The sequence below is a fragment of the Ptychodera flava genome, chromosome 12, assembly GCF_041260155.1.
Source record: "Ptychodera flava strain L36383 chromosome 12, AS_Pfla_20210202, whole genome shotgun sequence".
Lineage (NCBI taxonomy): Eukaryota > Metazoa > Hemichordata > Enteropneusta > Ptychoderidae > Ptychodera > Ptychodera flava.
The window spans coordinates 29431997-29455944 of record NC_091939.1 but is presented as its reverse complement, the minus strand read 5'-3'; the positions used below and the strand labels follow the sequence as shown (position 1 = coordinate 29455944).

Below are 23948 nucleotides of genomic sequence, written 5' to 3'. Positions count from 1 at the left end.
TAAATATGCAAATTAGCAACTATCTTTCATGTCACCCCTTAATGCTTCCCAATGCTGATATATCTTGGTGTGATCAACATTTGTAGCAAATCTCATCAAATTGTGTGCAGTCGTTTTTAATGTATATCCGTTTTTTCTAAAATCATTAATTATGCAAATGAGCAAAAAGTATGCAAGCCACACCCACCAAAAACTAATCAGTTCTTGCCATATGCTAACTGAATATATGTACCAGATTTGATTCTGATCTGATAAGCCGTTTTTGAGATATCTGACCAACAGACAGACAGACAGACAGACACACAGACAGACAGACAGACAGACAGACAGACAGACAGACAGACATCGCTGCGACATATGCTCACGTGTGTAAACACGTGAGCAAAAAATGGGGTTATCTTATGAGGTGGAATGAATTTGTATTAGTCCAATGAATGGATTGTACCATCGGAACATTTTTATGTCGTCTGTAGAGTACCTTGTTGAAAAGATAATACATTCTTTTCATGTAGGAGAGTTTAACTCAACTTGCTGCTAACTGGGACTGCGAGGATCATGAATCCAGTTTGGATCACTACAAAGTCACAGTCTACCAGACGTACGGAGGATCGCGAAGGCAGTTTTATCCAAATGATGGGTAAATATGATCACTTGTATTTTCTAAGATTCATTTGTACTTCTAATCACTAAAAATAATGTTAAAGAAGTTTGAAAAGAACGTTGTTAACATATCATTTGTAACAGATAAAGTAATTCTATATGACATGAAAGTTATAATGTACACTCTGGGGTTTCTTAGCTCAATGATGATAATGATAATTAGTGGATGCATTTAGTTTTGCAGTCGAATCAAAACGGTATGGCTGTCTGTCTCAGTCATCATGAAAGCATGGATGTACCCCCAGTCTATATTTACCAAAATTGTTCCATTTTGCGTTTTTCAGTGAATCACACGAAATAGTCGACGGGGACACAGTTGTATGGCACTCCCCGTCCACACTGAAACTTATCAATGGTGGCTACTATAGTATTCGAGTATCGGCGGTCAACGGAGCAGGTCTTGGAAGTGTTCGAGATACTAGTGGCGTTATCGTTGATTCGACTCCTCCTCAGGTTCGGACATCAGTTCTAAGCTCTCTATAATATTCTAAGATACTGTAAAGTTGCGCGTGTGAAGAGAGAGCGTTACGCTACAGAGAGAGAGAGAGAGAGAGAGAGAGAGAGAGAGAGAGAGAGAGAGAGAGAGAGAGAGAGAGAGAGAGAGAGAGAGGTTTGAAAAGTACGGTCATCGTGAAGGGGAACATACTTATGATATATGCTAGTGAGTCATTTGTAGCTATTATACAATGAGTTTTGACCAATTTTGACTGTTTGATATTTATGCTCACTACATCAATAGATGTTGCAATTAAGCATCGGGGTGTTGACAGCTGACGAAGAGGAGGAGCTCATTGACGGCTACGTCATGCAAACAGACACAGAAGGCATCAGGGCGTATTGGGAAGCCATAGACTTTGAAAGTGGTATAATGGCATATTGGATTGCAGTCGGGACCAGTGGTGGTGAGTATTAACTTTTTTCACATCAACTTACGTGAAAATCTTGTTACAATATCAGTGCGTGTGCATACGTTCATGACTCCGTCCTTAAATTTTTAAGGGGGTCGTGTTGGAATAGGAAGAAAGGCTTGTCGTCTTCACAGTTCATTGAAATCCACTATACGACTACATACGACAACATTAATGAAAGTTATTTCTCAAGGAAAAAATACAATGTACAGAGGTTTTTTATTGATTTTCCAAATACTACGTCAAGTACGCTAGATTGTGCCAAATATCTGTTTGCTTCTGACAATCTCACAGGAGCAACAGATGTGCAAGACTTCACAAAGTATGATCCTACCAATGGTGGCTACATTGACGATTTGGTTCTGAAGAAATACAGCGATGAAGAAAATCCTGGAACGCTTTACTTTGTCACGTGTAAAGCAGAAAACGGTGCCGGAACGATATCAGAAGCTTTGGTTTCAAGGTGAGCGCAATAAAATATCTACCTCAGAAAACTCTGGGCCCTCTACACTAACGTGTGAAATGAAGATTTTTTTCTGAATTGCATGACCCAGGAAAGTATCGCTATTTTAACATGATTTTTCACCTTCCGCATCGCACTGAAATTGCCAATTTGGGAATTTGATTCCAGTGCAATCAAGGTTGTGTCTGCTGACAAGGTCGGTTTCGTAACTGATGGCCCTGAAATCGAGACGAATTATGAAGTGGAGCAAATGGCTGTAGACATTGACTATCAGAAAGAGATTGGCACAGTCACTGCGCAGTTTACTGGTTTTGAAAGTGAACAGCATGGCATTGTTCACTATGAGTGGGCTGTTGGAACAACGCCAAGATCTGACGACGTTCAGCCGTATATCAGTGATGGTATCGTCACAGATGACGAGGGATACCATGTTGGCGAAGGCAAGTTTACCGACGACTATATTATTTAACTTATTTTGAATATGAAGTTCATAGACCAAGCACAAGTATAGGGGATTGTGAATCTAACATTTACTTCCTGTTATATCTCGTCCAAAGTCATCGTATCTCTTTCATTAGAGCCAAACGAGGCAATTCTCTCGTACATCAGCTGTACGCTGCGTGATTCGCGTCCTTACGATTGGTCCGTAAAAGCGGGTTTTAAAACGTGCTGAAGTGTGTGTATGCTGTTAATAGTGTTGCTTTAAGTCTGGCCTAATGCATCCATATGCTATTAATTTTAATGACTCTATAAAACACAGAATATCCCGTGCTAAAATCATCATCCTTAAAACTGCCCCTTATATTAGTTTACCAAATTCTACATTGATATTCTCGTCCCCAGCCTGAGTAGCATTACTCTCATTTCGAACATTGCGCCACCAACGTTAAAAGTGAAAAAATATTAATAAAATTGTTCCAAGGATCAACTTCGAAAATTTGAAAGTTATTATTATTCGTTATACAGAATTAAAAACTCAACACATTGTACTACTACTAAATGTATCTTCTTTATTAAAACCTTGGGGCCATTTTATTTCCTGTCCAGGCATAAGTAGTTCAGGAGCGGCGCAGTCCCTTCTATCACTTGTTCATGGGAAACAGTACTTTGCAACAATAAGAGCAATCACTGGTGCTGGGAATGTACTGGATTCATCATCAGACGGATTCACTGTTGACGTCACTGCTCCACATATCAGCATACACACTTTGGAGGGAAGAAATGAGAGTGACCCGGCCACGGACTCTAGCAAGTATCAGGTAAAATCAATCAAAAGTCATCCATTTTTCGAATTTTTAACAGAAAAGGGAGATGCGTCTAATACCTAAAATGTTAATACCTAGGTCTTCCTGGTTATTCTGTAAATTGAATGGCCTATAAGTTGATATCGTATATGGCAAGGTCGTTTAAAGCGCAGAAAATGTAAATGAATACAATCTGCAAAAACAGAATCGCCAACATAGCCAACACAGTTTATGATGTTGCAATGTACGTCATAAAAATAACAACACGTTTTTCATATCTTAGTGAGAACAATTTTGTGAAAGCTTATTATGACTGGAGCATTTTGATCATTTTAGTCACACTGATAGTATGTACTTGCTATAAACGAGAAATAACCAAAATGACTTATGAAGATTAAATATTGTTTACATTTAGAAATCAGAGCAGACGATAGAGTCATCGTGGACCATTTCTGAAGAAGAAAGCGAATTAATCCACACTGAGTTCTGTTACGGCAGTTTCCCTGGTTCATCTGACATTTTTAATTGCACTGATACTACCGGAATTGATCAAACACCGAGTTCCATGGTGGAGCCAAATGTACAGGGTCTTCCCAATATACTGACACTTAGGACAACCAATCAGGTATAAATCCACTTTGCTGAATTCGAAGTACGATAACATTTATCGAATTTCGAAAGATTTTGCGTTATTAAGTTGACCTTCCACTAATTGTTGTCGAAGGCAAGTTCTTAGATAATTGTTTTTTTATTATTATTAATGGCAAAATTTACATGCTGTATAAATAAATATTCACATCCTGCGCTTTCTTCACAAATTCACAGGTTGGACTAATGGCAGAAGCACACTCTGACGGCATTACTGTTGATACAACGCCACCAACGCCGGGCAACATCAGCTGTCCACAATCGATAAGAACCACAGATGATCTGATTTGTTCGTGGGGCAACTTCAACGACATGGAGAGTGGAATAGCGCACTACGAAGTTGCATTGGGTTTTGCTGAGGGTGACGACGCTGTCTACCCTTCCACAGTGGTTGATTCCTCCTTTCATGAATATAAATTCAATGGTAAGTTATTGTTATTTAAGTTGTAAAATGGCTGCGCGATTAGAAACGGTAAACAAGGTGACCAAAATGATGGCAATCTCGAAAAACATTCCAAACTTATTTTTTAAGAATACGAAGTGCGTCATCCAAAGCCTACCTTTACCATTTTTATTGACGCTTCCGCATTTAATTGTTTGCAAGAGAATAATCATTAAAAGAAGATCCTTAACTTTTTATAACAATTTCACTATTCTTGTTCCACGAAGGATTAGATTTTTTTCTTTTGTCCCACGTATATTGAAATTCAAAATATTACCAAACTTGGCAATATAACGTCTAGTGCACAATATACAATGTAATGGTTGACTATTGAATTCAAGTACAAACTAAAAGTTAGATTTCAACAAGTCGAACAGTGGTTAATTTGACATAATGTTTGGGTAGAACACAAAGTTTTCATAATGCAAACCGTCTGGTCAAAAGTTACAGGTAATATTAGAGCTTTCATTTCGGAAAGTTTGTAGTATTACATTTTGCACGGGAGGGTGGCTTCCTGTATTTTATCAACGCCTTTCTTCTAATATTCGACAGGTGCGTTTCTCGACGTGCAACACTACGTAACACTGATAGTCACAAACAATGCTGGCGGCGAAACAAGGAGTTACTCCGACCCAGTTTACGTGGACGACACTCCGCCTATTCCAGGCAGTGTTGTACATCTAGACGGCGTCGATGAAGTCGATTACAGTGGAAGCCCATCTGTGAAATGTGACGCTCTCAAAGACAACGGTAAGTATAACCTAAATAAAAAGTGCGATTTTGATATCACCGAGGTATACTACGCATCGGGCTTTGCATGGATGGATCAATTTTGTTATCGTGGTCAAAGGCGTGATCCGCTATAGCGCATCATCCTTTTTATTATTATCATTATTTTAATAATTCTGAAATATAGATAATTCATAATATAATTATGATTTACATAAAACTTAAAGCACGCAAATGTGTAATTAATCTCCCTTTCTTGACCTTTGTCGCTGCTGTGTAAGCCTATATGTATGCATGTAACCACACGTACAGATGACGCTTTCCTGAAATTCATAAAATCGTCAATTATTATTGTCAACGAGTGGTTATCCCATCAATTTTTGAGGGTTTGTAAAAGAGACACACCAATACGTGTATGAACTGTAGTGACTAAAACACTTTCACCTTTTTTGTATTCACAAACAACAAACATCTGATGCATATATGTGTCTTCCACAAAGACCAGTCTTCTCAGAGTGACAAGCTGCCCCCGGGGGTGCTACCTAAAATATTCACCAGAAGCTATATAGCTTTTCGTTTAACTTTTCTACACAAACAGTCACCATACTGTATCTACATATTTATTATTACAACTCTTGAGTCAGTGTGTTAACGAAAATAATCTTTTACGTAAAAACTATAGATTGTGCTACCAACGATGCAGTCTGTCAAAAATCAGTGGATCGATTATTTGTTGCTTGGGAAGGCTTTGATGATCCGGAGAGTATTGTCACGAGGTAAGTGTAAATATGGAAGCGTGATTTTTACGATGATATATGCCAACTGACCAGATATACAAACTGACCCTTCATCATTTCAGAGGTATTGTGGAAGTGTCACCCTGAGCTGATTTTTATAAACAACCTAGCGTTCCTAAATGATCGGAATTTCATTCGCAATTATTACTCATGATTTGTTACTATGTATTGGCTGTGAGTATTGTGATAGAGGGAGCTGTACGTACAGCAATGACTGGACAGTCTGGCTTCATACGGTATTCATGACATTGTTGAAACACTCTCGGAGGCTTTCCGTAGGAAATAAAACCATGTTTGAACTAATTTGCTCGTGGCACTTGTAATTACTTGATTCTGCATTACAGATACCAAGTGGCAGTCGGTACAAATCCGGGTACAACGGACATACTAGACTTTGCAGACGTTGATGTGTCTTTAGGGAATTTTGCTTTTATCGATGGAGTTGATTTGTATGACGTCAGACGGGCATTTGTATCTGTCCGAGGATACAATCTGGCTGGGATGCACACCACAGCGGTATCAAATGGTGTTTACATCAGTAGGGTAAGCGCTGGCCTAGCTCCACTCGAAGGAACTTATATCTGGGATGGACGACAGGATTCTGATGTGTAAGTAGCAGCATGATGTTCTAGGGCGAAGGGTTCATTTTATTCAAAGTTAAAAATATTGACTCTTTTTGGCATGGGAAAACGTAAAAAAACAAACAAACAAGGTGTCAGATGTATATGCACTAATTGGCTGTTTCAGTAAAGAAGAGTTAACGTTCAAGTGCCAGAGTGAATATATCACAGAAGTCACCACTGAATTTAATCCTTCATTTCGATTTTCAAATGACAATTTAATTTTGGACTCCGAGGTTTACTATCCTAAAGATCACTGAGAGGTGACAAGTTTTTATGAACTTTTATGTGTAAATCAAAATGGGTACGTTTATATTAGTCTTGTTTTCCTTTCGTTCCTTCTGAAATGCTCAGGCTCTGAAGACCGGTCCATATCTTACCTTTTAGCTAGTTCTTCCAACATTCTCAGTCGCCCTCTGTCCACCCTGTTTGTATGATGTGTGGTATTGTAGACAATCGTTGTCGCATTTTCACGACTCATAGCTGCTACATTTCAGTATAGTTAACGGTTAAAATGTAAGAGGAGAGACATTTATTAGTCAGAAATTATACAATACTCTATCTTTTTTTGAAACCACAGAGACTTTCAGGACAGCAATGAAATGCTAGAGGCTCAGTGGAGTTTTCAAGGAGACCCTTGTCCGAAAATTCACTATGAATGGGCGATATTTAGATTCGATGGCTTGCGAATGCAGAATTTCACAACAACCACGGATGGTAGGTCAATATGTTTTACATGCCACAGAAGCAAAAAAAAGCAACTTAAATTTAATAGTATATATTTGACTTTGACAATTCGCCAATTATAATGTCTTTTTTGCTGTTCGTATCAACGTTGCAAAGATCGTTTGAAACATTATTGCAATAATTATTGTAATGTATTTTACGAAAGCGAAGAGCGTTCCATATCATATATCTCTAGATCTGTAATACAGTAAAGTGAAATGCTTGATCTGGAAGAACGCCTATACGTGGAAAAGATCTACCACAAGTCACATTTTTTCTGATCGAACACCAGATAGTCGCATCTCTGTATTTTTATTCCATGACTAGGCACGGCTTACAAATACATGTTAACGAGAAACTTAATTATGTGTTCTGACTTGAAGTAACGACACGTTCTGTCTTCTACAGACTTCGGAATGAACGATGGTCTTGACATGAAAAATGAAGAGTCATATTACTCGGTTGTGAAGGCTACCAACCTCCTAGGATACACTGAAGTCATTAGATCTGACGGAATCACTATACAGCTGGAACCTCTGTTGCCTAGAGATGTGAGGGATGGTGACGTGTACGGGATTGACTTGAACTTTCAAGATTCGATTACGTCACTGTCTGCCAATTGGGAACCTTTTGGTGACCACTGCAGTGGGAGCTATGCTCAAGGAGAGGGTAATGATTTCTAATTTTACAAAATCCAATCCACGAGAAATATTCGACAATAAAGAGAACCTTCCTCGCCCGGAAAAAAAGAAGCACAAAGTCGGCAGCTTGTTACATGCTGGGTTATCAAGAATCTGTTTGCAAAGATACTAACAGTATTTCTTCGATGTGGTTCAAATTAGTATATATGAACGGGTTATGGGTTAACAATCAGTATATCATTTTAATGTGAATTATTTTCTCATGCCAGAAACCTCAACTAGCCAGACAATTGATCACTATGAATTGGCGATGGGTACGGACAATCGGTATCCTGACACAAGAGAAGACATCCACTCATTCGTAGACATAGGATGCAACGTCTCATACACCTATGACAATCTGCAGCTTGTCCCTCGAACACAAACCTACTACGCCACCGTGAGGGCGTATAGTGTATCTTCATCGATGACCGAGGTGACCTCCAACGGTATCAAGGTTGGCTACGGTGGTGAGGTAGTGTCGGAAGGGGAAATTACTCTACAAAGGTAAATCCAAATCCTTTCTATTTGCACTTGCCACAATTCTACATGATGTATTCTATTCTGACTTTCATTTCAAAAGTATTACTGCACTCTAGTTGTTTCAAAACAAGGTGGTTTCAGTATTTGTTTCAATACAACATAAATATTTCTCTCTATTCCTTATCATAGATACATATCTTCAGTGGACAAGGTATCTCTGTCATGGGCGGGTTTTGAATTTGGAATGCCTGTGATGTTCTATACATGGGGAATTACTGGTATCAAAGACTCTCCTTTAAACATGTCTTGTTTTGATTTAGTAAGTTTCAACGTTCTCATTTTGAAAATTAATAAGATGACTTGCCCGTATTTAATGCTAGCTTCAAATCGTTCACGAAACAAAGTACACAGAATAATATGGAAATCCTGATTTCATGTATACATCTATCGAAAGAAAGATTGATAGAAATATGTAATCTGTAAATTCAATTAATTAGAGTAGCAAAAGTACATTGAATCAACTGATAGATAGGAGAACAATGATTCCTTAATCTGAGTTTGATAGATTAAAGAATTTTAAAGAGTACCATAACTTCTGTGCCACAGCAAAATTTCCACGAAACTGATGAGGGTGGAACAGACGGAGAGAATGAAGACCTATTTGACATCCATCCTTGGACTAACGTAGGAAAAGACACCATGGTGGAAGCTACAGGGCTTTCATTGGCCGACAAGGAGACGTACCGTGCAGTCGTTATGGCGACAGATGAATCTGGTTTTTGTTCTCTGGCCTTGGCTGACTTCACTGTAGACTTAACACCACCTGTTCCTGGTCATATTCGAGTGGGACCCTTTACAGACGAGGTATGGGGCAATTGGGAGAACAAAATTATGTAATATGAAAACGTATATTCCGATGTGTATATTGTCTGTCTGTATATGTGACTATGTATTTATGTATGTTGTACGTACTTACGTACGTACGTACGTACGTACGTACGTACGTACGTATGTATGTATGTATGTATGTATGTATGTATGTATGTATGTATGTATGTATGTATGTATGTATGTATGTATGTATGTATGTATGTATGTATGTATGCATGCAAGTGGACGTGTCGGTTTGCAGATATGTGTTTGTACATATATATATAACCGTAACACAGAGATTAGAAAAATACTGCTTTCGATATTACTATTTTATATTTCATGTATTGTATGATGAAACACTATGTTTTCTTAAAAGGCTGTAACGTACATAACTCGTGGAGATTTGCTACCAGTTGCATGGAGTGATTTTTACGATGACGAAAGTGGATTAGACAAGTACTCACTATCTCTCCATGACGGATTATCCTGTGATGGTAAAACTGATCCAGTACTTTTGATAGACTTCATCGATGTCCCTGCCAATGACACTAGCTACACTTTTGTCGATCTTGACTTGGAGGTAAGTATCCCAATAAAAGCTGTGGCGCATGGCAAGTTGAACATCGGGTATATTACGCTTCCCAGAATTCGTTAAAGTAGCTGGTTAAAGGTAGAAGTGTCGTAATGAAGTCTTGCAAATGCATTATTTCAATACTTCATGGTTTTCAGTGGTCACAATATGCACTTAATGTAAGCTAATTCAGGCAACGGTGTATATGAATGGCATAATTGGTCGTCACAGTTTAAGCTCATGTATATTGTTTCATTTCGCAGACCAATCGGCCATACTACGTTCACCTACGGGTGACCAACACAGCTGGCCTGTCGACCACCGTGGTGTCTCAGCCTGTATTTGTGGACCTGACAGACCCAACTGCTGGTGTCGTAAAAGATACGGACGACTTTCGTGTAGACAACGACTATCAAAGTTCAAAAACGTCTCTCGATGGTAGGCAATAGTCTAAAAACACTTACATATATGATATAAGTGATATTTGTCCTGTAATTTTTTCACATATTTAATGTTTATGAACTATATTTAAAACTATGTCCTGTTTCCAATTTGACAATCTGAGCATGTAAATCGATATTTTAAAATTCCTTTTGTGCATTGCAAACATTTCATATTCGTCATAATTTTTTCCAGGTTTCTTTCTGCATTTACCGACTTCGGAGGGAGCTGCATGTCCTAGTCGGGTCGTCAGTGATGATTTCACTGCTGACGGTGGTTGGTTTGCTGTCAACAGCCAAGGTGTATGGGGAACAAAGTACGAAGATACCGTGATGTTCACGCCAAACCAGGTACATCAGAACAACTCAGTCCTATAGTATAAGGTTAAGCATGGCTTCGTTTTCAAAACACACACATTGTGTCACAAGTCTTGCAACTTTATCAGACACGACTGTTAATGTGACTCATATATGTTTAATCACTTTTCTTGTGTTTCTGTCTCTATTTACATAAAAGGTATCAACCGGAAACGCAAACGATGAACTATTAATCACCATGACACGTGACGTCACCATGGATAGAATGCTCGCAGGTGCATATTACCAAAGCCGTACGGATGTCTCTTCAGGAGGAAGATATTCGGTAAAATTTGTCATATTGCATATACTAAGACAGCTTTAAAAAGCAAGCACTCAAAATCGTATTTTTGCAATGAAAACCACCCCCAAAAATCAACAATGTACACGAGATTTCGAATTCAAAGAGTGTATTTTTCTATGAATATCATGCGTTATTACATTGTTTACACCGCCAAACTGTGAAGCTTACATTAAAATTTCAAAGTCTAAAATTCTAAACGTGCGACGGTCACTGTAAGCATACATTTTGTGTTCACAAATATTAGCATCCAGATTTAGCTTTTATAGCATTTGTTTCCGTCATAACTTCAAGAACACAGAAGACACGGAATATGAAACACATACAGTTTTAATTGAAAAGACATGATTCTTTCCGTAAGAAATGTGAAATTGGATGATATATGTATATTCGACAGCTTGACATCAAAGCTGCGTCGGGGAATTTATCGAGTATCACCAGCATTGTGTTCTGGGATGGACCAGATGGTGTGGCTGGCGACTTTGAAGTTCCTTTCCTTGCTGAGGACTGGTTGGACGAAGAGCGCGAGTACGATGATTGTGGAATGTGTTGCAACCAAAAGAAAGAATTCGCAGACGAAGGTAATACATTTACAAGTTAAACCCTATGTCTGTCTGCCTGTCTGTCTGTTTCTCTGTGTCTCTGGCTCTCATTTTCTGGGTTCTTTAACGATCGTATGATATTAAGTGAATTCTTCGGTAAAAAAAGTGAATGTTTGGTACAGAAGGTTCAGAAATAATCGTGAAAATATTGATATGTTTTTCAAATTTGTAAATGATTGTTGAAAATGTATTTATTTGTACGGAAAACGTAAAGTACATTCTCATTAGACTGTTGACAGCTCCTCGTTTTTTTCTTTGCCGAAAAAGCTGACGTTGAAGATATGTTATGTGCCGTGCAGTTTGCTTCACCCAACAACCGAGACTTGGTCTAAGTGTCGACTTCATTGATGCGAAACGTATGAACTGCACTAGCCGTCAAGCGGGTATCCGGCAGTCGACATTCTACTATAAATAGATAAATTAATAAAGAAAATTATATTTCAGATATAAATTGCCTGTGTAACTGCACAGAATATTTTGAAAATCTTGAGCCGACTACACCAATGCCTACTACTACTACCAGCATGTCGACAACGGCCGTACACACTACAGCGGTACCCTGGGATATGGTCCAGGACGACGATCCAGATGATACATTTCAAGGTGACATTGAACTGAAGTCTATCGTCTACCAATCAATGGGAATTCAGATTTATCCAGGTAAGACTGCTTCTCGTTAAAATTCAACTATAGAGTTATTGGCAGTCAGAATATGGTTTTATACTTGCTAGTCACTAATTCGATGTCAATAAATACATGTAAATGGAATATTCTGCCGACTGAGAGTAATCGACACCTACCAACCAATATGATACGCTCTTACTGCATCGGTCATTTTGTTCTGTGCAACGTTCATGATATGTGAAAACTGTTAAGACCGTGACTCTTATTCAAAGGCATAAAAGCATTTCTACGTTTCTTGGAACTATGTTCAATGTCACTGAACATTGTCATTGTCATTAATCGTTGACAATGATTAATGACATTCGAATAAGTTCAATATCTCCCATGCTTACGCACTATGCTAACGTTAATATGAACATTTGAAGCATGTACATGTTGCATTTATTCATATAGTATCGACTGTGCTGCGATGAAAGCTGTTTATAATTAACCCCCGCATTCTGATAGCTTACACTGTCAAGCCGCACCTCGTAAACAAGCAGTTAGTCAGCTGCAGATAAAAAAGATACAACAAATTGGATTTACTAAATATCGCTCTAGCTGCTAGCTCTCCTTTTTCTTTTTCTGCATCCGGATTGTGTAACTATTCATGTTCGCCATCACATCTACAAATACGTAATGCGATTATCCATTCAATTTCCACATACCCTTCACTTGCATAAGCGTGTCTCATGTTACCGCATAAATCCAACATTTGTCTAACCGTATCTTAAACCATCAATTTACCAGAGAAGTCACAAATTACCGTAATTTCTTCACAGGCGCAGAGAAGAACGGCGAAGTGAAACATTTTGTAGGACTGTGGTTCCGATATTACAACAACTCTGAACCAGAGATGTATGACATCGCTGAGTTGGACTTTGATCCTTCCGAAGCGTGGCATTCGTATGTATTGGAAGTTACAGCAAGTCAGGTATGGACATCAGTTATATATGTACATATCTCTCAATGCTTTTTATGTCGTATATTTTGAATCTACATTATATACATTTAACATTTTGTAAGTTCAGCGATTTATTTTCAGTATTGAAAACGAAGTAAGTGGAGGCATAAGTAAATCGTTCATATCCTGTCATTTATATTAAGTATTACATGCACTTATGATATGCTTTCTAGATTGGATACATTTAGTAGCATGATTATATTTGAGAACAAGGTACTCTACACTTAGATTACCATACATTTTGGCATTAACTAATATCTGGTCTTTACATGCAAGCATCGAGAAACTGTGGAGGTACGTTAAGGGCCTTACTGCAACTCAAACTTGTGACGTTGTTTTGCGAACCGACATCTGAATACATAGTACGTCCATAGATGACTGTCATAACTAATCACGTGATCTCTTCGCAGAATGAGATGACACTCGAACTGTTTGTTGATGGCACAGCATTGTCGTTCATGGTTGGACTTGAACCCTTCTCCATGGATCCCAAATTCATTCTATCTGTGTGGAACGCCGAAGGCAAAATTTCTCCCTTTGACGATGTATTCACTCTTCCGGAATCTACGGCCTTCTTCAGAAACATAAGGTAAACCCATATGTTAAAGTGCGTATGACTTGGATAGCAGTGAGATGACCAAATCAGTTTGTACAGAGTTGCCCTCGGGTGACTGACTTGTGAAGTATTTTGGCACTACTTAGTCAGAGAAACTTTGTACGTGCAAAGTTTTCTCTATCATATATGCAAGCATTTAACCAATGGATCCCATTTTTCTGTTTTACACAAGCAACTGTTTGTCCAAACAAATTTAGGTGACGCTTATTTTGATCGTAGCGATGTCGGAGTTACTATGTTTCACTTTTAATGCAAAGTTCAACTCGACAATGCAGTTGTTACAGCCGTAGGGCATCATTATGGTTCCGAAAGCGTACGAAAGATCCATTTCTTTGTGTTCTGTTTTCTCATGAGACACATGGTTTCCAATTCACAAAAAGTAAAACTCTTTGTCACAGTTTTACCGTCGATCAAGCAGTGGGTTCATTGACATCAATGATAGCAAAACACATTCTTACACATGTTGCTTATAACTGTCAACAGATCCACTATACAAGAACAGAGTTTGCCTTACATTTATTATATAGTTATATATGCTGGTAACGATCCACCCCAATGTGATTTATTCATTTTAGTTTTTATTTCAAAATAGACATATTTTCACTTACTTGTGTCCTGTAACAGATTTCCACCATCAGCCGATGCAATGTGTAGATTCGGTGATCCATTTCGTAGTGGTGACAACCCGATCGTTGCGTACTTTGCCGGTGTTGGTTCTGAACACCTTTTGGATGATGTTGTTCCCTTTTATGAGGTAAAGTATGTTAATAATGCACTGCTTAGTTATTCAGGTTTGAACTATATTGCAATTCTTGTCTATGTTGGCAATACTGAGCATGTGCAAAGTCACTTCACTTGTTGATGCAGTACGTTCTATACGTCTGCCAAGTGACTCATCCACTTATTTTCCTTGATAACATTACCGATGGTCTACAATATACCGCTTGTGTTCGCTTATTTAATTCTTGTTGAAATTTCGAAAATTATGCTTATTTCCATATGTGTTCAATTATTCTTATTTCCTGGACTTGTTAAATGTTGTTAAAAGGAAATTAAGTTTATTCTGTTGTGGTTGTTCTCTCTATACGCAGGTATACCGACCATGTATACCGTGCAGTAGCCAGTGTCTCGGCGAGTCGTGTGACAGCGAGTGTTCGCAAAGAGACACGACTGAATACCATGTCAAAATGACTGACCTCGCTCTGAATACAACAAGAACTATCGAAGAAGATGGCGAAACAGAATCTGTAACTGCAGTGTATTACTTTACGGTGAAGGCTGTCACAGGTAAAAAAATTATAGTTTTTCATTATAATATGTAACAGGTCTGACCTGAGAGCGAGCGCAGCGTAGTATATCGTCATTGATGTTTTCAGGCAATAGCATGCTAATTTCTGTGTTTGATGCATGATTCATAACTTACCCATTGACTCGTTGAGGTTGAATTGTTGTCAATTGTTTTCTAGAATAACATTTATAGCAATTTAACTCGGAAATGCCAAGTTCACTAACGAAAATTATTTAAAACTGGTAAATTATATGATTCCGATCAGTTTATTATATTAAACAGGGAGGGGAACAGAGGCAGTCTAATGTAAAACACGTACTTGATATTCCCGTTGGTAGCACACTATTTTTAATTCTCGTGTGAGTTGACCGTTCGTTCTCGCGAGAGTAGGCTTGTTTCAAATGGCGGCGCCTAGTGATGACCGATCCGGGCCTTCAAAAGTGATCGAAAATAGTCATTTTGAAACAAATTTCACACTTTCTTTGGAAGAGAGAGATTCTTTTGTCGGCAATACACATTGTCAAGTAGTTTTTGTGGTAGATAATATCTTTAATTTCACGCAATCAGTGTAAAAGTATTCAATATGGCCGCCTCCATGGAACTGTGCTCTCTTTTCAAACTCGTAGGTATATAGAGATTCCATTCTAAATTTCTTGTACACGCATTAGTCTTAATGCTCGCTTCGCGAGCGGCCTTTGGCCGCTCTCGCTGCGCTCGCTATTAAGTACCTAACCCCCCCCCTTCCCACACACGCTGAAGACCCAAGAAATTTATTGCTCAAAAACAACTCAATAGAATACGCATTTTGGACTGGTTGTGGCATTCACTGGTCGTCACTCATGTGAATTCTTTGATGAAAATAGATGACACTAGATTTCCCATTACGCAAAATTTGATGATAATGATGATGATCGCGTATCTTACCGCATACGCGCCGATGCGCGACCCAGCGCCCACCCTTAATGTTAAATGAAAGTTGCAAATCGAGGGAACAATAACATTGCAAAGGGTCTTTAATCATATTTTCACTCACAAGGGTCTGGAAGATATGCCCTGGCCTCGTCCGATGGTATATACATAGATGACACACCTCCCGTGTTTGACTATCTGTACCACGTTGATCTGTCATGGTCGGAAGACGAACCAGTGACTTATCAAGGCTGTAACTCGACTATTGCTGTACGATGGGATGTGTACGATATTGGCAGTCAGGTAAGCGAGATCTAGTGCTGACTCATCGCCGACAGGGTTTCATTCCACGTATCCGTCTATTTTAAATGACCAAAGACGTGTATCAGATCGGAAAGAGTCAATGCAGGTTTTGCCAAGGCAGCAATTGACTGTGAACGGGCGTTCCGCAACCCCGACCTTCGACCCTACACCACAATGCACATTGGTATCGACACAGACACATAAAAACACAGTGTTTCTATTTGTCTGTGGTATAGGTCGCGGAGCGCCGCAGCGCCCGCGAACGACCGAAATCGCCAGGCAAAGGCTACTGTATGAAGTGTGGCGATATCAGCCAGTTACCAACACAGAGAGTACTTTTCGGTACAGATAGTGGCTGATCATCTACCGAACGATGTATCCATCGTTTTCGGTATACATGTTAGGGTCATAATTGGTTTATTTAAAATCGCTAGTGCCGATGCTTTACAGCACAGAATCACCAACAGAATCTGCGTATTATTTTCAGGTTGAAGAATGCAAATGGGCCATAGGAACTTGGCCGAACGCTACAGATATCCAGGAGTTCGTGTCGGTTGGACTTGATAACTTTGTGTGGAACGATGAACTTCTAGGGCTATTGGAAGATGAGAAAACTTACTATGTGACGGTGTGGTCTATTAATAGTGCTGGACTAGTCACGGTCAAGTCGACATCAGGTAAGTGATCTAGTAACTGCAAAACCGTTCATTGATATCCCGGCAGTTTATCTTATCTTTCTAGTCGATTAGATCGAAAGTTTCCATGTGTGATCTAATATGATTGTCCTGGACGATGCGAATCAACTCATTACCAGCATTGACGAGTGATCTGCTTTTCTCAAAGTGTAACGTACCTTGGTATAATATGAACGATAAGGTACAATTACAGTTATTTTTATGGCATTACGATATGATTAAATTCTTCTACCTGGTTAAATGAACACTATGCTCTATCTCAGGAGTTGCCATGGTACTATCACCACCCGATGTCACAGAAAGCAATACTACCTCTCTATGTGGAGACAGCGATTCGCCACCTTCTGGTCTATGTGGTGATCAGTCCAGTACTGGTTTGACGTGGACAGCTGTCGACGATGTCTCCGTCGACGCCTACTGTAAGTATAAGATACGAACAGTGTGCTTTGTATACTAGCACTCAGTGCAATCTCTTCAAGCGTTGACATTACAGTTTAGCCACGAATCTTATTATCCAAACTCTCTCTCTCCAGATTACTCAATCGGGAGTTCAGAAGGTATGGTGGACATCTTTCCGAAGACTCAGGTCGGCTTCAACGAATCAGGAACAGTTACTGTAAAAGATGGGGCCATTTACGTCGAAGACGAACCCATCTCAAACATATCAGATATCAGAGAGGCTGCTGAAAAAACAGGGGGCGCAGATCTCGATGATGACACAGTTTATGAAGACAGGTTTCATATGGAACCTGGAAGGTAAATTTTCTTCGAAAAACGATGAAACTGAATACTTCTCCCTTCACTTATTTGTTTCATCCCGTTGAAAAACTGCATGTATCGTTTCTTAAACTTAATTCTTCCACGACAATGTACGTATTATTTATTCTGTAGGACTTTGGTGTCTAGAATAACAGTGTGCACGAAGGGTCACCTCTGTGAAGATATGCAATCCTCGAAAACGACAATAACGAGTAAGATTGTACTTGAGAACACCTACAACCAGAAAACTGATCATAGGCTTACTTATGTTTATATTTTGAGAAACGTAAATAATGAAAAAAAAAACAGTCATAAAAACATTTAATGTACTTCTGACACTTTGCGAACATGAATATATATATATATATATATATATATATATATATATATATATATATATATATATATATATATATATATATATATATATACTGAGAATCTAGGAACTTGTAGTTGTCACTCTACAGGCTGTTTCATGCGCTAAGCAATCATCAGGAGTGAAGGTTTGGCGGCAATTGAACTGTTTATATTGTGTTGCAGGTGGGCATGCATATTCAAATAAGCGGTTGTGGCCAATGGCAAGTCAGTTATTACAGAGGAGGAATTTGCTGCGGTGTCTGCATTTTGAGAGGAATTCAGCACGTTTGTTGAGGTTGATTTGCTATCTGAATAAATTATATGGAGTTTTACTGTTATGCAAAGGTTGCAGCGTTTGGTTTTATTTGAATAGGGGGAGCTCTGTCGATAATTGACCATTTGATATCGTAGTTTGGGCCGACTCGCAGCGATTTCGAAGCTGTTATCCAATTGGTTGGCAGAATCGTACCGTTATAATGAAATAATACAAATAAACTCCTAAGTTGCTGTGAATAGTGACAATCGACCAATCAGATATAACCTTGCAAACACGCTGCGAGTCAGCCGCGTAGTTTCTGTTGTTGTCTTTGAGCTTCCATATGAATTTTGAGAGCTCTGTGCTATTTCTGTGCTTGGGAGTTTTGAAAGTGTACTTGTGATACGTGTATCTTTGTTTGAAGGTTGAGTCCGTGAGTCCAATGTAGTGTTTCTGATCGTTGCTTGTGGTGACAGTGGCTTTGTATATTACTGAAGAGGTGAGGCAGTTTCCTGAAAGTGGACAATCACGGACTCACCTTCAAACAAAGATACACGTATCACAAGTACACTTTCAAAACTCCCAAGCACAGAAATAGCACAGAGCTCTCAAAATTCATATGGAAGCTCAAAGACAACAACAGAAACTACGACATCAAATGGTCAATCATCGACAGAGCTCCCCCCTATTCAAATAAAACCAAACGCTGCAACCTTTGCATAACAGAAAAACTCCATATAATTTATTCAGATAGCAAATCAACCCTCAACAAACGTGCTGAATTCCTCTCAAAATGCAGACACCGCAGCAAATTCCTCCTCTGTAATAACTGACTTGCCATTGGCCACAACCGCTTATTTGAATATGCATGCCCACCTGCAACACAATATAAACAGTTCAATTGCCGCCAAACCTTCACTCCTGATGATTGCTTAGCGCATGAAACAGCCTGTAGAGTGACAACTACAAGTTCCTAGATTCTCAGTATTACCGCCCTGCAGAAATGCATTGATCACTATAGTTTGCCTGCATTGACAAGCAAACCATTTTCGTATATATACATATATATATATATATATAGGCCTACCACTTGCGGGCGCTCATTTTGAAGATTATGAACTAAATAAAGTCTTCACTGGCTTATTTTTGTTAAATTGATTTCGAAAATTTATTTTCGCCCATACAGATAACGCAGGGATGGTGGTTATTTTAACTTTCCAGTACCAGTAAATATTTCATTCGTTTGTCTAATAGTAAAATTTGCACGAGGACCCGTGATTTTTATTCTTGATTAAAGAGAATGGATGAAAGTTTCCCTCAGGAAAGTTTTGGCAAAAGTTTAAGCCTTCGATTTTAGTTTTTGCTGTCCTCAGGCTGTGTTTTCGTATGCTGCACATGTAATTGAAATTTACTACAGAGACACTACTAAGCTAGGTTATTGACTAATTAAAAGAGTGGGGATTTGGCCGAGTGGTTTTGATTGCGATGCCTTTGCTAGGTTACCAGATGCTGTACGTTGTGGGTTCCAATCCGATCGAAAATCTGTTTAATTCCCCCTGTTTTATTTCTACTTTTGAAGGAGCGGAAGATCATCTGTTAAAAGCAGAAGATGGTTTACAAATCGACAAGGGTGGTGTGAAAACTCTTCATCAACACGGTGACTCGGTCAAATCGGCAGGTTTTAAGGAAAATGGTGAATGCTTTTTATTTTCGCATCCAAATGTACTCCTAATTACGGACCAATATACGAATAATAGAAATGTTATACGTGTGATGGCACAATTACGCTTCAAAATTACTGGTTTGATCGTTATATGAAACAGATGTTGTTTGGTCCACAGTTTCATGCTTCCTCCTTGCCAAAGCCCACGTGGTCAAATGTTTGAAATAGATTGATTTTTTGCCTTCAAACCACAAATGATGTCATATAAATGTCTTTATTTCGCCTCCAAATACCTTTGCAAAAACAAATGGTACCCCTGACCTTATCTAAATTCCAGGCCCACCTCCATCGAAATGTTAGGTTTCCACATCTTAGGCGGAGAACCATAATAATGGAGATAAGATTGATAATAGAAGTTAAACATTACAGTTCTAGCAGTCGCGCTATCTGTGACAATTCTTTTATCTTGCCACACTACACTTCACCTTTTGACGTACACATTCTCTCCATTCCGTTGCGAGAAAAAGAAGAAAACTCGTAGCATTAGAGTAAGCTAAACGTGATTGTGAATTTTCAACGAACTCAAAATAGCATGCTATATAGATAGATAAGTCGAAGAAACGTCTGACCATGACAACAAATATTTTATTGATCAGGGGAAACGGGAGAGAACGTGATTGTCGGCTTGCTGAATCATGATGACGTCACTGATGAGTATGTATCTGACGCGTCAACTAGTTTCACACCGTACATAGTTGACCCCGAAACAACGATGGCTGACACAGACAGGTATCTGCACAGAAGGTATGCTAAATATTCATGGCTTGGTGTACAGAGAATTCGGTACGCTGAACACTCCTGCACTTTACCATCGTGAATGTTCCATTATGATTTGGCGATTCCTAAAGACTTCGATTACGTTTCAGCTGCCGAAGAAATCTATTTTGTCTCCTTAAAAAGTTAATGTGACATAACATTTTTTTAAGAATTTTATCAATGTATCCCAGTTAATGTACGCATTTACCAAATGTATCGCAATCATCACAATTTAATTACACAGAATTCGCAGTATCATTGGACCAACATTTTACGTCACAACTATTGGTGGCACGCCGTTAACAGAACCCTTCGAGTTATCTGTTGGATATGATTCGTCTTCATTTGCCAGCGACAGCAGCGAAACGGAGCCGGCGATTTTGTACTGGGATAGCGGTAGGTCCGGTGTAGTATTGTTCTTGATATTTCTCAAACCGAAATAAAAATGTCAGCATTAGAACTCGTACCATGCACCTAGATATTGGTAGACAATTAATTACAATTTTCAGATGGCAAATTTATCAAACTTTAAAGCGATTTTGATACTGAACACTGTACATTTTAACCGTCAACGTTAACTTTCACGAGACATAGGGGTTCGATACCAGACTGATACTAAAATTTCTCTGTTTTCTGCTATAGAGATGCATCAATGGAAAGATGTAAGCCATACTTGCTCGGAAAGTTTCGGAGAATACAAACACGACCAAGAAAACAATCTGTTGACGGTACAGGTAAATACCGTAAGAATCTCCTTTCGTAATATTTTGTTCAAAATCACCGGTCGTTATAATTATTTATGTGACAGCTGATTTTAAACCTAGTACCATATCATACCATACCATACCATACCATACCATACCATACCATAACATAACATAACATAACATAACATAACATAACATAACATAACATAACATGACATAACATAACATACTGCTTCAATATTTCGTTCAGGTGTGTGCAACAACGAGCGTAAGTGAGTCATACACAGGGCGACGACGGAAAGATGTCAACCAAGGATTCTTTTCTGGTCCCACTGAATTTACATTGGCGATCATAGGACCGTTCAGCAATTCTCCTCCTGTGTTTACCTCAGCCTCTAATCTATGGATGTGGGAAGATGGAGGCACTCTAAGATATCAACTTACGGCCTTTGATGCGGATGATGACGTCATAACGTTTCATCTCGATCCAGCATCACCGCATTCTGCTGAGAGTGTGAAAGTGTCCGCTGATGGTGAGTTCACGTACAGGCCGTGTCTAGATTGTTACGGCGTCGACTATGTTACAGTTATTGCACGAGAAGACAGAGATGACGACTTTGAAGAACTCTCGACAGTCTCAACCATTGAGATGGATATAAGGGGAGTTAATGACAATCCGGAACTGCTGTTTTCTGTCAATCACAGAAGTGTTCTCAACAACGATCACAACGCGCCAACAACAACGACAGCTGAACAGCGTCATGCTGATGATGACTTCTACCTTGGACTTGAAGCTGTTGTTGGAGCATTTGATCCCGACACATCTGACGTGCTTGCATTAACCTTTGATCCCCCAGAACATGGTGAACTTGTAATTGGATCGCAGCACACCCAAGTTACCTTCATTGATGGTGACTGCAGTGGTCCAATGAACATAACCGACGAACACCTCTCTGTCCAAACACCCGACGTACCAATAGTCGTGTTTCCTTGCGGACTCGTGATTCCTCATCATCGAGACAGACTGGCTTGGGTTTTTAGCGCCTTAGAGTACACGCCTTTCGTTGACTTCACTGGTAAAGACTCGTTCAAAATCAATGCGGTCGATCAAGACGGTGCATATTCTCAGGTTGCCATGATTGACGTGTTTGTCCTTGTCAACCCATGTATGAATGATGGAATATGCACCGGAGCAGAGCATGATCCAGATTGCTCCAGCACAGAGAGAACAAGTGGATTCGACGGGTATTCGTGCAGCTGCCCTCCAGGTTTTACTGGAACACTGTGTGAGACTGAACTTAGCTTGTGTTATTCAAATCCATGCCCTTACAACTACACATGTGTCGATCTGGTAAGATCCGTTATTCTCCTCTAATAGTTATTCCACAGTAACCGATTTTCAAATTTAACAAGGCGACATGCTAGACTTCAGTACCAAAAAATGTAACAGGCTGGCTTTCATTCATGTGTAAGATTATTTTGTTTAGAAACGTCCGTAAATTACTGAAAAAAATTTTGAATTTTTAACTTTCCTTTGTAGGGAGAAGCTCATTCTTGTCATTGTGAAAATGTCAACTGGCCATGTAGCGGGGCAACACCAGCTTCGTACACTGCTTTGATTGGCGTTGTATTTGTTGTTATCATCCTCATCGCACTTACAATCATTGGATGTCGCAGACTTCACCAAAAGAAGAAAAAGATGACGGTTGTTGCGTAAGCACTTGGTACTCTCTCTGTCTTTTCTGATTTTTTTCTCTTAAGAAAAGGATTCTAGTAATCCTAACCTATTCCATAAAATTCTTCGAAAATGTCTTTCCTCCGTTTCACTTAATACTGCAGACCTGAACCAATCGAGACAACATGTCACCTAGTTTTGGGCGAAACGGAAATGAAGAATTTGACCACAAGATCTCCGTCTCCCGCTCAAGACGAACAACAAAGTATACATGAAGATCGACGAGAACTCGAAACTGAAGACACCACGATCGTGTCTAATGCTCAAGAGGATAATTGTGAACTTGAAGAGGAAGAGGAAGAGATAGTTGAGACGATCTTCCTGGAAGCAACACATTCCAAAGAGGAGACACAAGTTGACAAGAATGATGGCAAGGTGGAGGAGAGTGCCATGGTGGCTACTGGCACAAACAATAACAATATGGTAAGAGATCTGGTCTTGATATTAAAAGTATTTCCTATTATTTGCTCATCTAACTATTCCAATAAGTTTACTGAAGTTCACTTCATGAAAGATTGTTTTTTATGGTCATGACTTCCAGATACCTCATCAAGGAGAGAAGCTTGAAGTAGCTCCCATTACACTTGAACGATTTGGATTCGTCAACAGACCATTCGCGCCGGTATGTTAACACTTTACTGTTGTCTCTCCATGATCATTTCTACAAAGCTTG

General features: G+C 39.1%; 1 protein-coding gene across 1 annotated transcript in view; it reads left to right on the top strand.

Annotated features, from left to right (window-relative positions):
• Positions 1-23948, top strand: part of LOC139145571 (uncharacterized) — a 29337-nt gene that overhangs the window by 3282 nt on the left and 2107 nt on the right. Inside the window, exons 4-42 of the mRNA XM_070716804.1 lie at positions 513-637; positions 945-1113; positions 1400-1562; positions 1863-2031; positions 2200-2471; positions 3079-3290; positions 3691-3900; positions 4101-4347; positions 4918-5115; positions 5777-5870; positions 6236-6499; positions 7092-7228; positions 7646-7906; positions 8148-8424; positions 8590-8719; positions 9007-9264; positions 9650-9853; positions 10108-10282; positions 10481-10635; positions 10802-10927; positions 11340-11523; positions 11989-12204; positions 12990-13141; positions 13582-13760; positions 14412-14541; positions 14879-15074; positions 16112-16287; positions 16775-16964; positions 17246-17401; positions 17516-17738; positions 17874-17953; positions 19934-20047; positions 20674-20821; positions 21078-21229; positions 21476-21567; positions 21791-22891; positions 23081-23253; positions 23380-23698; positions 23817-23897. Coding sequence (XP_070572905.1) covers positions 513-637; positions 945-1113; positions 1400-1562; positions 1863-2031; positions 2200-2471; positions 3079-3290; positions 3691-3900; positions 4101-4347; positions 4918-5115; positions 5777-5870; positions 6236-6499; positions 7092-7228; positions 7646-7906; positions 8148-8424; positions 8590-8719; positions 9007-9264; positions 9650-9853; positions 10108-10282; positions 10481-10635; positions 10802-10927; positions 11340-11523; positions 11989-12204; positions 12990-13141; positions 13582-13760; positions 14412-14541; positions 14879-15074; positions 16112-16287; positions 16775-16964; positions 17246-17401; positions 17516-17738; positions 17874-17953; positions 19934-20047; positions 20674-20821; positions 21078-21229; positions 21476-21567; positions 21791-22891; positions 23081-23253; positions 23380-23698; positions 23817-23897 — 7908 coding nt within the window. The remainder of the gene's footprint in view (positions 1-512; positions 638-944; positions 1114-1399; positions 1563-1862; positions 2032-2199; positions 2472-3078; positions 3291-3690; positions 3901-4100; positions 4348-4917; positions 5116-5776; positions 5871-6235; positions 6500-7091; positions 7229-7645; positions 7907-8147; positions 8425-8589; positions 8720-9006; positions 9265-9649; positions 9854-10107; positions 10283-10480; positions 10636-10801; positions 10928-11339; positions 11524-11988; positions 12205-12989; positions 13142-13581; positions 13761-14411; positions 14542-14878; positions 15075-16111; positions 16288-16774; positions 16965-17245; positions 17402-17515; positions 17739-17873; positions 17954-19933; positions 20048-20673; positions 20822-21077; positions 21230-21475; positions 21568-21790; positions 22892-23080; positions 23254-23379; positions 23699-23816; positions 23898-23948) is intronic.